Here is a 16,573-nt window from a genome sequence, read left to right as displayed (position 1 = left end):
GTTTTCATGTCAGAAGCGCTCCTCTGATTTAGTCACAGTACACCGCTGTAAAGATTTTGTGTTACATTGTATAACACACATGCGAACACATACATACATACATGTCTAGGCCAGCAATCCATCTCTTCCTGCCTCTCTCATCTCTCAGTCTTATACATGCATTATACTTGATTCTTCCCTTTTGCACTGCAGGGTAGGGGTGGGGTAAATAAGGGCTTCCCATACACACAAATCCATGATAGAGTTTTGAACAAAACTAAACAAATTTGACAAAAACCAAGTAAATGACAGAATTAAAAAAAAGACAAGAAAAATTCAATAGAAAAAAACTCCAACTAGAAAGAAAAAGTAAGAAAAGAAGGATCGAATAAAAGACAAGAGCACGAAGAATGGAACAAGACAAGGGCAATGAGGTAGAGAAACAAATCCCATGGTTTAAATAACCGGCAAACTGACGTATTTGTAATAGACTGGCTGCCACGCTAAACAGCAGCTACTGTGATTTGAGTGAACACACATAGCACAGTGGACACACATAGCACAGTGAACACACAGCACAGTGGACACACATAGCACAGTGAACACACATAGCACAGTGAACACACATAGCACAGTGGACACACATAGCACAGTGAACACACATAGCACAGTGAACACACATAGCACAGTGAACACACATAGCACAGTGGACACACATAGCACAGTGAACACACAGCACAGTGGACACACACAGCACAGTGGACACACATAGCACAGTGAACACACATAGCACAGTGGACACACATAGCACAGTGAACACACAGCACAGTGAACACACATAGCACAGTGAACACACATAGCACAGTGGACACACATAGCACAGTGAACACACATAGCACAGTGGACACACATAGCACAGTGAACACACATAGCACAGTGAACACACATAGCACAGTGAACACACACAGCACAGTGGACACACATAGCACAGTAAACACACATAGCACAGTGAACACACATAGCACAGTGAACACACAGCACAGTGAACACACATAGCACAGTGAACACACATAGCACAGTGAACACACATAGCACAGTGGACACACATAGCACAGTGAACACACAGCACAGTGAACACACATAGCACAGTGAACACACACAGCACAGTGGACACACACAGCACAGTGGACACACATAGCACAGTGAACACACACAGCACAGTGAACACACATAGCACAGTGAACACACATAGCACAGTGAACACACACAGCACAGTGAACACACATAGCACAGTGAACACACATAGCACAGTGAACACACATAGCACAGTGAACACACATAGCACAGTGGACACACATAGCACAGTGAACACACAGCACAGTGGACACACATAGCACAGTGAACACACATAGCACAGTGAACACACACAGCACAGTGAACACACAGCACAGTGGACACACATAGCACAGTGAACACACATAGCACAGTGAACACACATAGCACAGTGGACACACATAGCACAGTGAACACACATAGCACAGTGGACACACATAGCACAGTGAACACACATAGCACAGTGAACACACATAGCACAGTGAACACACATAGCACAGTGAACACACAGCACAGTGGACACACACAGCACAGTGGACACACATAGCACAGTGAACACACTTATTCTCCTATGCCCTCTGACTTTGAGACTGATGCGCCAAACGAAATTTGAGAAAACTGTTTGTCCACGGAACCCTGGGGCGAACTCTGACAGTTGTGTCCCCGCAAGTGCTGCACCAGGTGAAACTTGTTTTCAAACGTCTGCTGACATTTTCCACACACGTTGGGTTTGTTCATCTTGTGCGTCTTTAGGTGTTCCCGCAATCGAGAACGCCCTAGGAATGTAATGCGGCAGTAGTCGCACGAATACAGCTTGCTTCTCGACATGTACTTGCACTTGGTGGGCTTCGACGGCAGCTTGGCGCCTGTGTGCTGACACAGGTGAATACGCAGGCCGTGCTCGCTGGGGTACTGGAGGGAACACAAACAGCAGCGGATGGAGTCCGGTTCGCCGTTGTCCAGGCAGTGCTGATACAGGTGGTGGCCGAAGATACTGGCGCTGAAAAAAGCGGTGTCGCACACGGTGCACGTGTGGGGCGGCGGGTCCTTGTGCTCGATGGTCATGTGAGCGAACTTGGACGTGTCGAGGCAGAATGTCAGCTCGCAGCGGTCACACTTGTACGGCTTGCTCTTGCCCCCCTCCTCCATCATGTGAAGAAATGTTGTCGTCTGGAAGCCTGGGTTTTGTTCTGCAAGCTGTGTGATGGATGATCAATTCAGGATGAACACCAAGGGAGGTAACTCCTCACCTGCATTCAGAGTCTTGTGACGCCATCTGCTTTTATTCTAAAAACAATTTAAGACCAGAGACCAATAAATAAATGCATCCACTTTTCTGGTTTCTACATCACAAAACAAATAATGCACAGAAAAAAACAAAAAAACATGCTACAGCTACATCCTTTTACGACCTCCAAAAATGTTAGAAAATCAGGTTTTAAATTGGAGGGAGTCTTATCATGAAAAGCAGGCATGCTTCAGACTAATATTTTGGCACTTAACACCTGACTAGAGACTCACAGTCACACAGCAAATGTCACTCGTCTTCCAGAATATCTTATCTGTAAGAAAGAGACTGAAGTCTAACCGACACTATAATGTGAAGTTTTAATGAAAGGCCCACTCTGCCTTGTGAAACCAGTTCCTGTACGACACCGTCTCACATCTGGCCAGGCTTACACGGAATAAGATCATCCCTCCACTTGGTAACATACCATCCCTCCACTTAGTAACATACCATCCCTCCACTTAGTAACATATCATCCCTCCACTTAGTAACATACCATCCCTCCACTTAGTAACATACCATCCCTCCACTTGGTAACATACCATCCCTCCACTTGGTAACATACCATCCCTCCACTTGGTAACATACCATCCCTCCACTTGGTAACATACCATCCCTCCACTTGGTAACATACCATCCCTCCACTTGGTAACATACCATCCCTCCACTTAGTAACATACCATCCCTCCACTTAGTAACATACCATCCCTCCACTTGGTAACATACCATCCCTCCACTTAGTAACATACCATCCCTCCACTTAGTAACATATCATCCCTCCACTTAGTAACATACCATCCCTCCACTTGGTAACATACCATCCCTCCACTTAGTAACATACCATCCCTCCACTTAGTAACATACCATCCCTCCACTTAGCAACATACCATCCCTCCACTTAGTAACATACCATCCCTCCACTTGGTAACATACCATCCCTCCACTTGGTAACATACCATCCCTCCACTTGGTAACATACCATCCCTCCACTTGGTAACATACCATTCCTCCACTTAGCAACATACCATCCCTCCACTTGGTAACATACCAAACATTAAACATCCTAGGTGCTCGATGTGCACAGTGATATTTTTTAAATATTTTTTTTAAAGAATTAATTTAGGAAATTAAATCATCAAAAATTCAAACTCCCCAGAGCAAGCAGTCAGGGTGTTTGTTTATGGTATGTGACCAAGTGGAAGGACGGTCTTATCCCATGTAAATGCCTGGCCAGGTCTGAGACGGTGAGGGGAATTATTTTGAAGAGGCGGCGGAGGCCTCAAAGCATGGCCACATGTGAAGCAGACGACGGTTTTACCATGTTTCCACAGATCTATCACCATTGCCAAAATTGAGGATTGAGAATTATATGATCAGGTAAAATAGGGAGAAAAAAAGATTACCCGAATGTGAAAACCCCAGGTCCTCCATCCAATCCAAACGAGGCTAAAGCCAGTAAAGGTTTACTGCGAGATGTTTCGGCGGCCAGTGGCAAACAGAAGGCGTTTTGAGTACACTGAAGAGGCTGTGCGTGTACTTGGTTCACCCGGCCTGCCTGCTGTCATCTGTCTGAAGTCCCCAGCCTGCCTGCTGTCATCTGTCTGAAGTCCCCAGCCTGCCTGCTGTCATCTGTCTGAAGTCCCCAGCCTGCCTGCCGTCATCTGCCTGAAGTCCCCAGCCTGCCTGCTGTCGTCTGCCTGAAGTCAAATAAAGAAACAAATTCAGTGTTTGGCAAAAATTCATACATGCACATTAAGTTCCAGATATGTTCACATTTGAACCAAGCACTAACAGTTTAAACAAAATAACCGGGACAAGTCCACAAAATTATTAGGCAAAAAAAAAAAAAAGTCTGTTTACGGTAACATAGGCAAAAAAAAATAGGGTCGGTAGGTGGGGATTTTTTTTTTCTCCAAAAAAACACATATTTTTAAGTTATAATGCCAAAAAACAAAGACTTTTTTTTTCTCCCCCAAATGTCCCCCCCAAAAAGGCTAGGGTCGTGCGAAAAAATAGGGTCGGTCGGGATACCGTAAACAGACTTTTTTTTTTTTGCCTTAGAAAGATTCTTCGACTTTGACGCGTGAGGAAATAAAACTCCAACTGTACGCAACCAAAGAATGGGACAACTTATGGACCGCGAGGCCTTAATTAAGGTGATTATACGCCAGTCCCAAAGCTACTACTACTCGTACTACTACTACTACATGTTTGGATTGGATTGGATAATATTTACAGTCCAGTGAGGTTACCCTCATGGAAATTCGGGCTGCTTTCTCCCCGGGGAAAGCGAGCTGCCATACATACGGCGCTACCCATATATTTTTATTTTTTATCCTGCATACGTGTATTCATGTTTCCTGAGACTTAATGCCGTGTGAGATGGAATTTTTTTTACTTTATTCCAAGTCCCACGGGTATTTGATGGACATTTTTATCTATGCCTATACAATTTTGCCAGGAAAGACCCTTTTGTCAATCGTGGGATCTTTAACGTGCACACCCCAATGTAGTGTACACGAAGGGACCTCGGTTTTTCGTCTCATCCGAAAGACTAGCACTTGAACCCACCACCTAGGTTAGGAAAGGGGGGAGAAAATTGCGGCCTGACCCAGGCCTGAACACGCAACCTCTCGCTTCCGAGCGCAAGTTTTTAAATGTGAACCTAACATGCACAGAAAGTCTATTGTGTATTAGCTTCACAGTGATGTTACATGATCTGTAACACAATCAATAATACAGAATACATCATATTCTATCTCTACAACCTCAATAACAATGTAAACAATGCAATCTGCCCCATCAATAAGCTCTCCGTAACAACCATCTGCCCAACACCCCGAAGGATCCCCCGCATCATGCAATTTTTGTTTCTGTGTGTGCATTATAGATAAAACGTCACTTTCCCCTCCAGCCACTTTATTTATAATCAATGTTTTGGTCGGCTCCTTGGATGGTTGTTGCAGACAAGTTTGACTGTACTGCAAAGAATTTGTTTTCTTTATTGAATTAATAAATCTACCATCCCTCAAACACAGAAGAACCAGAGGAGATCTGATTCAGACTTATAAGACTTTAAACCAACTGGACGATATTGACAGCTCATATTTTTTTGCTGAGAGCGTGTGTGATAAAACAAGAAATAATATTGATAAATTGTACATACAGTTTGCAAAAACAAACGTGCGAAAGTTTACATTTACTATTTTATTTAGCAATAGAGTTGCACCAGTTTGGAACTCACTATCTCACAAAACTAAAACGGCTACTAACCTCAACAGATTCAAGAACCAACTGGACACAGAAATATTTATGAAATCAAGTTTGTATGAGTACGATGAGTGACCATTGTCACACAAGTTACAAATTGTCCATGCAATACAGACCAATGTATAGATCTATCTATACGTTGTTGAACTAATGATGGGACGTATAAAGGCCGCGAGGCCTGGGACGTATAAAGGCCGCGAGGCCTATCTCGTTCAATGAGTTTGTCCCTATACCTAATAGAACATTTTCTGGAATAACTGTCTGGTTTGAAGGTTGCGAAAGAGTGAATACCCTTGCATTTCCTCAGACAAACATTGGAGGGGCCAATCACTAGTGAGGGGTGTGTGGGAAACACGTGCTCCTGCATAATGTTTACTCAGGGACCTAGGTCTATGGTTTACTCTTGTTTGTCTTACAGTGCTTTTAAAAGAGTTTTGTATGGTCACAAGTCAGTTCTTGTGCACTCCAGTTTTGGAAACTAGTGAAAATATATCCCCCCGACTAAGGCCACTGGATTGCGAGGCCTGAATTTGGAACGCATAAGTTCAACCATAGCCATTTGCGAAAGTAAAATTCGTTTTTAGTAGTAGTAGTAGTAGTGGTTAGGGACTGGATTGGTATCCATAAGCCTCACTTCGCGTCCCATCTCATTATCAAATTTGTTGCAGGTCAATCATATTAACATGCTCAAAGTCGTATTTACTCAATATCAATTATCGTACTAGTACAAATAAAATGACTCAGACTCAGTCATAAGTTTTTGTATGTCCAGCAGGTTTTTTAAAGTGTTAATAGTTTGTTCATTTTTAACAACATCAGACAGTGTGTGTTCCATGATGGTGCAACTCTGTTAGAAAAAGAATGTTTCCGGATATTAGTTTTACTAAATTCAATAAAGATTTTGTCCGTATTTTTCCTCGTTTGCCGTTACATCAGTGGTAGACTTCTTGAATAAAAGACTCGACTTTGACATTATCAATACCCGTTTGTTTTAGACAGTTTCTTGTTAGTGGTGTGGCATGCGATTTATTCCTTACACTGGAGGTTTCACAACACAAGCTTACAAGTCACCCCCTCCACAACACGCACTACTCTTTCCTTCTATTTGTATGCACTGCTGCAGTTGTCATTCCAAACCACTAGATCTAAAGCATTTGGGTGCATCTCGATCTAATTCACAAGCAGTACCAAAGAGTCAAAAATCACACAGAACAGGACAAGCGCAAACTTCAAGAAATTAGCTGAAACTGACCAAGCCAGCAGAACCATCAAAACTTGCTTCCGCGCACCTGCCTGGGAGCACAAGGGAAAGAACTCGTTGAAAGTTACGTTCTCTTTGCTGACGTCAGATGATGGCGCCCGGTGGCCCGAAAGACGCGGTCAAAATTTCTTCCACAAAATCAGCTTTTTATCGAGTTGCATTCGTGATTTAATTCATTGAATATTGTTCCTTGCAACATTATCTATCAGTTTGCTCGATAGACTATCGACAAAAACTCCTGAAAAATGGAGGAAAGGCCGTGGACAAAAAGTGAATTTTTCGCCTGGAGTGATGGCCGCCGCATTGTCGATCTGTACGAATTGTCAAAGCAGTTGCACTGCAAGCAGTGTCGCTCTCTGCTCGACTTGGGCCGCACAGAAAGAGAAGCGCGCTACGGACTAGCAAGTGTCTTGTATATTTTGTGCAACTGTGGTGTAATGAACGATGTGCACACAGGCAGGACGCAGCAAGACGGAGGAGCAAGCAATTCGCCCAATCTGATGTACGAGATCAACATCAAGGCCTCAATCAGTAAGTGGAGAAACTGATATTTATTTCTTGTAGAAGATCAGGATTTTGCGATGCAATATTTGATCAATAGCTGTAGACATCTAAGTGGCATAACGTTGGCGGAGTAAGGATGTTTGAAGAGCTTTAGTTTTTGTCGATTGTGTGCCATCTTTATATCAGCGGTAACTTACCGGCCGTAACTTATGCAGAAGGGGTCTATGTCGTCAGTGTCGACCCAAAGCGGGTGCATTCCCTGTTGGTGTTTTGCCTGTGTACAGGGAATACGCCTGGGTGCATTACCTGTACAGGCTGTAGGTTTTTTCTCCTGTCTCGTTCGAGTTCATGTGACTCTTTCAGTCTTTGTCTTTGATTCTGATACACCCTCAAAAATAACTGTTTTACCCAAAGTTTTTTGATCCGACACAAACATCCACCCCTAATTGCAAAGAAAATAGCACATTCTCTTTAGTCACAACTAACGAATCCTAAAAATGACACTGACATGGCATTGGCAGCTTTGCCATCAGCGTAGCTGCGCATCGTGTTACTGTTTGGCTACAATGATGTGATCACTCGACCGTGGTATCACTGTGCAGTCAGCTGTAAGGCCTAAAAAAAAAAAATAGGTGTGGTTACGGTAACCCGACCTACCCTATTTTTAGGGGCCGATCCTATAACTTTTTATTACATTTGTCAACAAAAAACAAAAAAAACACAAGAAAAACAAGTGCAGAAAACGCAATGGAAGCGAAAGCGCCCGTGTCGCACACTTTTTTCCCTGTCAAGTAGGTTTAATTTGTACACATTAGAAAAAAAAAGTAAAAAAAAAAAAGTGATTGCCTACCTACCTACCCTATTGTTTTTGGCTATGTTACCGTAACCACACCTATTTTTTTTTGTGGCCTAAACACATGTTATGTTCTCCTGCTTTGTAGTAAAATAAAACGTGCATTTGCTCAAAGCAGCAGGGATGTCGTTAGGCGTCAGGCATCGGACGTAGACCGATTAAAAGGCTCAAATGTCCGATTCACACAGCCGCATGGCGGTCAGATGTCCTATCGTTTTCAGCTGAGCGCAGTCCAGGGTTCAACACTAGCGGGGGGCGGAGCGCCCCAGAGTTTTGTGTTCCGCCCCAAACATTGCCGAAGCTTGGGGCCCACTCCGCCCCAGGATAAATTCCAACAATGACAAACCAAAAATTCTAATGCCAGAGCCAATCACTAAAAATCGCCAGTCAAAGTCGTCACTGGAATTTGCGTTACGATCAATGCCGCAGTCAAGGGAAAAAAAACATTGAAATCGTCGAAGGACAATGCCGCAAGGGAAATAACTCCCAGATTGCGCTCTTTAGCGTGAGAGATAAGTATCGCCTTCAAATGCCAAACGCAAAATGTGGCGACATATCCCTGGTGAAAAAAGACATGGAAATGAAGATGAAGAACAGGGTGGAGAGAAACGAAAAAAGGAGACCGATGCAGCCAAAAGCGCAAAGCGCTGTCGTAATTTCAATGTCAAATGGTTGAAAGAATTTCCCTGGCTTCAGTACGATGATGAAAAACAGACAATGCATTGCCGCGCGCACGTGAATACTGAGAGTGGGCCCCAGATTTTTGTTTTCCGCCCCAGCAATTTCCATCTCTGGGGCCAGTGTAGCCCCAGGCCAAATAAGTTAGTGTCGACCCCCTGCAGTCATTGTGATTGTCCAAGAAGAATTCCATTCCTTCGGAATATAATCATTTTCCTTTCATGATAGTTATCTTCAAAAAGCGGCCGAGCACTCTCGCGTACTTGTGCACTGAAGTTGTGCAGTGCAGATCTTGCATGTTCCGAATCGTTTGCGGTACACCTGTCTACAGCTCACTAAAGTTAAGAATACGGGAGACAACTCCAACTGACCAAGGCTTGCGTCTGCTTTAATTTGCTTTCGGTTAGAGATGAAGCGTACAGCACTGAATTATGCCACCGAAAAAAAACCAAATGCCTGCCAAAGAACAGCAAAAGCTGAACACGTTCGACAGCTTGACTAAATGTTGTATTTTCGCCTTACGCGACTTGTTCGTTTTGTGTGTGTGTCCTGTTTGAAACAAAAGTAATAAAACAATATATGGGTCATTCTCAGAAATGGTGGTACAAAGTGTTACATACAAAGTAAAAAATAAAGTGTCAAGAAATACAAAATATTTTTTTTTACTATGAAGTCTATTGTTTGCTATACATAATAATGCAAAAATTAGACAAAAAGAAAGAGTAATTGGTTGCTGAATAAGAGACGTTTTAAAGTGTTGTAATTGAGGACAGGCACAATACTGAGCAACGAAATGCTGACATGAGCATCAAAAATAAAAAATGCTCAGATGGAAAAGTCTATGATTGTAATGGGAGCTAAAACACAGCTGTTCCGGAAATAAAAGTCAAAACATAATTGCCTTCATGTCTCTTTCCTTTATTGATCGTCAATCATAGGTATGCATGGACAATGATGTAAGTACTTGGTGGACACCAACTGCAAGATATTTCTATCAAGTTAAAACTTTTGGAATCTTTGATTTTGTCTAGTGTTTGAGTTACATTTTATCCATAAAATCCAGCCAGACAGCACCTACATTTTGTGTAAATCAATTGAGCAAGAAATAGTTGTTGTGAAGACACCATTACTTACATCATTTGGCAAGTCCATCACTTTTTTACAAGAACAAGATTAGGCAGCATTGTAATGCTGCTGATTTAATTGATCACCTTTCTGGTAGACCATGCAACACAACTGAAAACAAAAGTGAAGGCCTGAAAATAATATGGCAAGTGAATCAGATGTAGCGTAAGTTATGAAGACACCAAGCGTAAGTTATGAAGACACCAAAATTGTGAAGTCTGTTATGCTTGAATTCTAGTACTCTTGAAATCTAGTCTGGTGTGTAAGAGGTTCCTGATACAGTTTGAAATGATCAAATCATACTTGAATATTCAACAATGGCAAATATTCACAGTTACAGGCAAAGTCTGAAAATTATTACGTAAGTTATTTTTGACACCTGAATTGTTGTGTCCAACATTACCAACATCATCAATTATCATCGTTTCACAACTGATTATTTTTCTTATTCGCTTGTTTTCTTTTTCTGTTTTCTGTAGAAGATAACATACGTAAACATGTTTTGATTTACATTGTATCTGCCATCTACCACAATGAACTGAATTGCTGATTGCGTTGGTTCGAGTGACACGAAACGAAAATGGTGTCAGAAATACGAACGTAATCTAAAACAAGCCACACTATTAAAATGCAGGAAAATGTAACTAAAATTTCCCCTTCAGAGCTTTCTTTATACAAACTCGAAGAAACTTTAAGTCAATCACAAAAATATCAACTTTGGTTCAAGAAAAGGTTAAATTTTTCTGACGTTCGTATTGAAAGACACCAAGAAATGTCGGCAGAGTGGCGAGAATGACGAACGAAATCCACTAAGTTCAGCATCAATTTAAACAAATGCTGGTGATTTTGGATAAAACAGGAACAAAAGTAGTTGCCTGTTGGGTAACTCAGCAAAATCAATTAGGGATCGATGATTCTTGAAGTTCGTCTGTCTGAAAAACTCTTGAGATGTCGTAAGTTTGCGCGAAACGCCAAAGACACGAACAACTTCCAGGTCAAAATACCTCCTCTCAATGCATTGTGGTAAAGGTGAAGGCCATTTATTCGTAATCTGTGGAAATTTCCGCAGTGCATTGAGTCGATTGACATTCGTTCGTGTGCCTGTGTCGACTTCGCGTTAGATTTTGGAAGTGCAAAAACGTAAGTAACGCAGTGACGCAAAACGTCGGATATTGCCTTTCACACATTCTTTCACAACCCTAGGTCTTCTGATTGCTTTTATTTGTGCTAGATTGTGTCATTTTATTCAGTAACTTCCAATTATCAGTGGAAATATCAAGTTGCATGTGAAAGATATGATGATGGTATGGACTTAGATCAGCGTGTGAAGTGAGACACGAAGCATTACTTACAGAATGCAATTTTTTCGTCCACGCTAACGACACATTATACGGTAAAGAAAGAAAATGAGCATATCTAATTGTTAAATACACTTAGTTTGACCAAAATAAATACAAACATGACACTACAAACTGCTTCACTTACCATTGTGCTTTCTCAAACAAGATCACTCATTTTTGTCAGGTTTCAGTGGCCATTTTAAGTTGTATTTTCAATGGAAAATAATCAAAAACAAAATAACCATCAACAGAAAAAATAATCTGTAAAATGATATTAATTCTTTATTCTCTCTTTAATCACAATACAACAACATTAACAACCAGAAGAAAACAGTTCTTTGCAAAAAAAAATCCAGAAAGTGGCTACCATTCATTTTGTACTTTTTGCTCAGTATTGTGCCTGACCTCAATTACGTGATGAATGTTGTAACATGGAAACCAAATTCCAACTTTAAACCACCTAAGCCTTCAATCCTTTGTGCATTTTTTATCAGTTCTGCAGTATTTTTGTGTTCTACCCAACACATTCTAGTTATGAAAGGTAAGGACTTCAACTAATATTGGTAAAAAAAATGACATTTGGAACTGACTAAGGTGAATGTCGTAACACAGAAACGAAATGCTTGAACCACTTTCGGTTCCTGTGCGACAGACATGAATCTGCACTGTTTGGCCTTTCTTGCCGGCAAAACCCGTCTGACCCAAAATAACTCAGGGTTCGTACAGAGTCCTTGAACCCTGGAAAACTCCTTGAAAATTGGAAAACCTTTTCCAGGCCTTGAAAAGTGCTTGAAAATAGAGTTTTGTTAAATAGTCATTGAAAAGTACTTGATTTTTCCAAATTGTTGTCTATACATTTCGTCAGCAGCTTGTCTTATTTAAAAAAAAATGCAACCCCCTTTTTTTTCGTCAAATACAGTACACATTTTGGGAGAATAAAAGATCGAGTGAAAACGAAAGCAGATGAACTATTACTAGTCACCCGTAGTTGCTTCCCTTCCCGGAAGTTAGCAAGGGAAACAACTACGGAATGACTAATAGAAATTCACCAGAAACTTGATGACTTGAAAAACTGAAGGTAAGCTTGGTGCTTTGCATTAATTTGGGGAAAATCATGTCCTTGAAAAGCATTTATTTGGTCCTGGAAATGTCCTTGAAAACTCCTTGAATTGTATCAGCTCTGCCCTGCAGGAACCCTGATAACTACACAAAACACAATTCGTCAGAGTTTGCTGTATTTGTTGAAAGTTCCTGTTGCGTTCAGATTACCCATTTTAAGTACTTGTTGAATGTCGAACATCCACGATCAGAAGATAGGAGAACTTCTTGGCTACTTTGTTGCCGCTAAACTTCGCGCGTTGAGAAACTGTTGCACTCGATATCTTTCCGACGCTACATTGTCGCCAACCGCGGTGTGTAAGTTTGTGACAAAGCTTTGCAGGCTTGACAATTTAGTAAAAACCATCTTCAGTCGTGACGTAGGTCAGGAAACGACGCCATGAGTTTCAGCAAATGATATGATTCTGGTGTTTTCTGTGAATATTTGGCTGTGATTCAAAGGACTATTTTCTTGTTCGAACTTCCTGCGTGCCAAAGAGCTAAAAATAGCCGTGATGTGGCAAAGTCACGGAGCACATTGCTGTCCGATGTTCGGGCGTCGAGTCTGGAAACGATGCGTTAATACGACATTCAACATTTTTTGTTCGAAGCCCGTAACTTGAAATTCAGCGTGAGTTTTTGCAAAGATGTGTTGCTACGTCCAATACTAAAGTCCTGACTGTCGATTGCAGTAATTTGTTGGTGTTTGCATGTTTGCATTTAGCCATGAGACTGAACATATTGTTGATCACGAAAGTCGTGTAACGCTTCGGCGATCCGGAAACGGCCGAACTTCGCAATTGAAAAGCACACAAAAACAACACCAACGTATAGAAACCATTTTTATTGACATACAACAATGCTTTAATGTCTCAGGAATAGATTCAGATGAAAAAAGTCGTGGTAGAAATAATTTTAATTTACTTTTTCATGATTTCAAATGTGTCACCCCTCTCACTCTCACTGTACCACCATTTCTGCGAATGACCCATATACGCACACAATGTTGGTGCCGCATATATGATGATTTTTTGTTTTGCACAAAATAATGTCCTATTAAAATATCTGAAAGCAGTCAAATGTCCTATTGATGCTGAAGAATTCAGGACATTTGTCCGATCGGTATGAATTTGTGGCAACATCCCTGAAGCAGTGTAGCAGCTAGTACTTCGGTCTTATTAAAGTGAAACTGTACTCCGCAGTTAGTTGACGACAGTCTCACGTAGGACACGAGATTGAGTATGGTCTGTTTTCCCTAAAATACCAACAAGAAGTGTAACTACAGGGAATACACCGCCGCAACTTATCCTTTGCGGGTAATGACATTATTGGTTCTTCCACGGAAAATCTGAAAATGAAGAATGCTGCAGTGTTTGACGCTACTCCAGTAGAGTTAGCATCAAACCGCGCTGGGAAACTCTACTGAAGTACAGTTAGCATCAAACCGCGCTGGGAAACTCTACTGAAGTACAGTTAGCATCAAACGGCGTGGGGAAACTCTACTGAAGTATAGTTAGCATCAAACCGCGCTGGGAAACTCTACTCCAGTACAGTTAGCATCAAACCGCGCTGGAAAACTCTACTCCAGTACAGTTAGCATCAAACCGCGCTGGGAAACTCTACTGAAGTACAGTTAGCATCAAACCGCGCTGGGAAACCTTTCTGAAGTACAGTTAGCATCAAACCGCGCTGGGAAACTCTACTGAGGTACAGTTAGCATCAAACCGCGCTGGGAAACTCTACTGAAGTACAGTTAGCATCAAACCGCGCTTGGAAACTCTACTGAAGTACAGTTATCATCAAACGGCGTGGGGAAACTCTAGCATCAAACCGCGCTGGGAAACTCTACTGAAGTATAGTTAGCATCAAACCGCACTGGGAGACTCGACTGAAGTACAGTTAGCATCAAACCGCGTGGGGAAACTCTACTGAAGTACAGTTATCATCAAACCGCGCTGGCAAACTCTACTGAAGTACAGTTATTATCAAAGTCAACCGCGCTGGGAAACTCTACTGAAGTACAGTTAGCATCAAACAGCTTGGGGAAACTCTATGCTGAAGTGCACTTCAGGTAGATTATTTCAGAAACTCAACTCATGTACAGTTTTTGAAATGTGACTGCACTATGATCAGGGATGTTGCTACAAATTAGTGCTAATGGACAATTGTCCTGACTTAATCAACATGAATAGGACATTTGACCGGCTTCGCAAATTTCAATAGGACATTTCAGGTGACCTACATTGTGGTCGTACATTCGTCTATTGACTGTTCTCTCTTTATGTCGTCATTTCTTCTCTTTTTGAGTCACTTGAGAAAAAGTGACTCTATGTAATCGGTCAGTGTTAGTCTGTCCGGCCGGCCGGCCGTCCGTAGACACCACCTTAACGTTGGACTTTTCTCGGAAACTATCAAAGCGATCGGGCTCATATTTTGTTTAGTCGTGACCTCCAATGACCTCTACACTTTAACGATGGTTTCGTTGACCTTTGACCTTTTTCAAGGTCACAGGTCAGCGTCAAAGGAAAAATTAGACATTTTATATCTTTGACAAAGTTCATCGGATGTGATTGAAACTTTGTAGGATTATTCTTTACATCAAAGTATTTACATCTGTAGCCTTTTACGAACGTTATCAGAAAAACAAGGGAGATAACTAGCCTTTTCTGTTCGGCAACACACAACTTAACGTTGGGCTTTTCTCGGAAACTATAAAAGTGACCGGGCTCAAATTTTATGTGAACGTGACTCATTGTGTTGTGAATAGCAATTTCTTCCTGTCCATCTGATGCCTCATATAATATTCAGAACTGCGAAAGTGACTCGATCGAGCGTTTGCTCTTCTTGTTAAAAAAATTTTTATTTGGGGTTGCATGTACCTCATTATTTTATAGTTTGTTCCAACAGCTAAGTTTAAAAACAAAAAACCATAAGACAAGACTCTCTCTCTCTCTCTCTCTCTCTCTCTCTCTCTCTCTCTCTCTCTCTCTCTCTCTCTCTCTCTCTCTCTCTCTCTCTCTCTCTCTCTTGTGGGTGAAAGTGTAACAGTTACTACATGTACTTGTCCTTGTTGTTATTTTGACGAAAGATTGTGGTTTTTTTCTCGTTTATAACAATAACAAAAATCACTAGATGGAAAGCAAGAAGGGCTGGACAAATGACATGAAATTACAGTTACCTCCCTTCATGGGAGAAAAATATGATTTTACCAATTAATTCATGAAGCAAATGAACAAACGACTGTTAAAGGCACAGTAAGCCTCCCGTAAACCATCACAGATACTGTCAGGCTTTTACACACAGTACAAACACCCTTTCAGTGAGAGCGAGCAAATTTTAAAGAATTAATTTTGCGGATTAACTCAGACAATCGGACCATGGTGCGTTTTGGCGCGAGACCTAACTTTTAAAATCTAAATTATAATAAATTGAGAACTTGTTACACAAACATTCTCAAATCATAAAAGAATTCTTTTTTCATCAAGACAAGATCAGTACCAGGGATCGCGTTAACGCATGTTTTTTGCGTATTTGACGCGTTTTAAAATCCGCCCACGCATTTTCCCGGCGCTTATGTGTAACGCGTACGCAAAACAACTTCAATTCAAAACGGCATGCTCCGCAGCACATCCCAATACTGAATCGGACTATAGCACGCGCGCGCGAGTTTAGAATCTCTAGTCTGTTCTGGATCAAACATAGCACAAGCGCGCGAGTTCAAATCTAAAGTCTGTTTTGGATAAAACAAAATGAGGTGACGTGCTCTCGGTATAAGAGAGTGTCGCAAGCGACTCAAAGCAACGCCGGTCGGTTTTCTGAAACAGAACATACACCCAAAATGCACTGGGTGTGTGGTGCCAAATCTAGGCTGAGAGACACCCAAAATGCACTGGGTGTGTGGCGCCAAATCTAGGCTGAGAGACGCTTTCAGTTCAACAGGGTTCGTACAGGTCATGGAAAACCTGGAAAGTCATGGAATTTGATTTTTAATTTTCCAGGCCTGGAAAGTCATGGAATTTGATTTTTAATTTTCCAGGCCTGGAAAGTCATGGAATTTAACAACA

The 16,573-nt window shown here is 41.6% G+C and overlaps 2 protein-coding genes across 5 annotated transcripts in view; one reads left to right on the top strand and one right to left on the bottom strand.

Annotated features, from left to right (window-relative positions):
* Positions 1–1,490: 1,490 nt before the first annotated feature.
* Positions 1,491–6,960, bottom strand: LOC138974911 (gastrula zinc finger protein xFG20-1-like). Its single transcript, XM_070347631.1, has 3 exons — positions 6,903–6,960; positions 3,784–4,077; positions 1,491–2,379 (listed from the first exon to the last, which is right to left on the bottom strand). The coding sequence occupies exon 3, from the start codon at positions 2,242–2,244 to the stop codon at positions 1,654–1,656; it is 591 nt and encodes a 196-aa protein (XP_070203732.1). The 5' UTR covers positions 2,245–2,379; positions 3,784–4,077; positions 6,903–6,960; the 3' UTR covers positions 1,491–1,653.
* Positions 6,961–6,974: 14 nt separating this feature from the next.
* Positions 6,975–16,573, top strand: part of LOC138974896 (zinc finger protein 892-like) — an 86,789-nt gene continuing 77,190 nt past the window's right edge. For all 4 annotated transcript variants that reach the window (XR_011458441.1, XM_070347614.1, XM_070347613.1 and 1 more), the window contains exon 1: positions 6,975–7,442. Coding sequence is in view for 3 of the 4 variants with exons in the window: in XM_070347614.1 (XP_070203715.1) it covers positions 7,157–7,442 (286 nt within the window). In the remaining variant the exon portion in view is untranslated. The remainder of the gene's footprint in view (positions 7,443–16,573) is intronic.

Source organism: Littorina saxatilis, linkage group LG8 (genome assembly GCF_037325665.1).
Source record: "Littorina saxatilis isolate snail1 linkage group LG8, US_GU_Lsax_2.0, whole genome shotgun sequence".
Taxonomy (NCBI): domain Eukaryota; kingdom Metazoa; phylum Mollusca; class Gastropoda; order Littorinimorpha; family Littorinidae; genus Littorina; species Littorina saxatilis.
The sequence above is the reverse complement of the archived record's forward strand: the minus strand, read 5'-3'. Positions and strand labels throughout refer to the sequence as shown.

What these genes read in the sequence shown, in the direction of transcription:
- LOC138974911 (XM_070347631.1), bottom strand. Translation starts at nt 2,244, where the DNA reads ATGATGGAGGAGGGGGGCAAGAGCAAGCCGTACAAGTGTGACCGCTGC.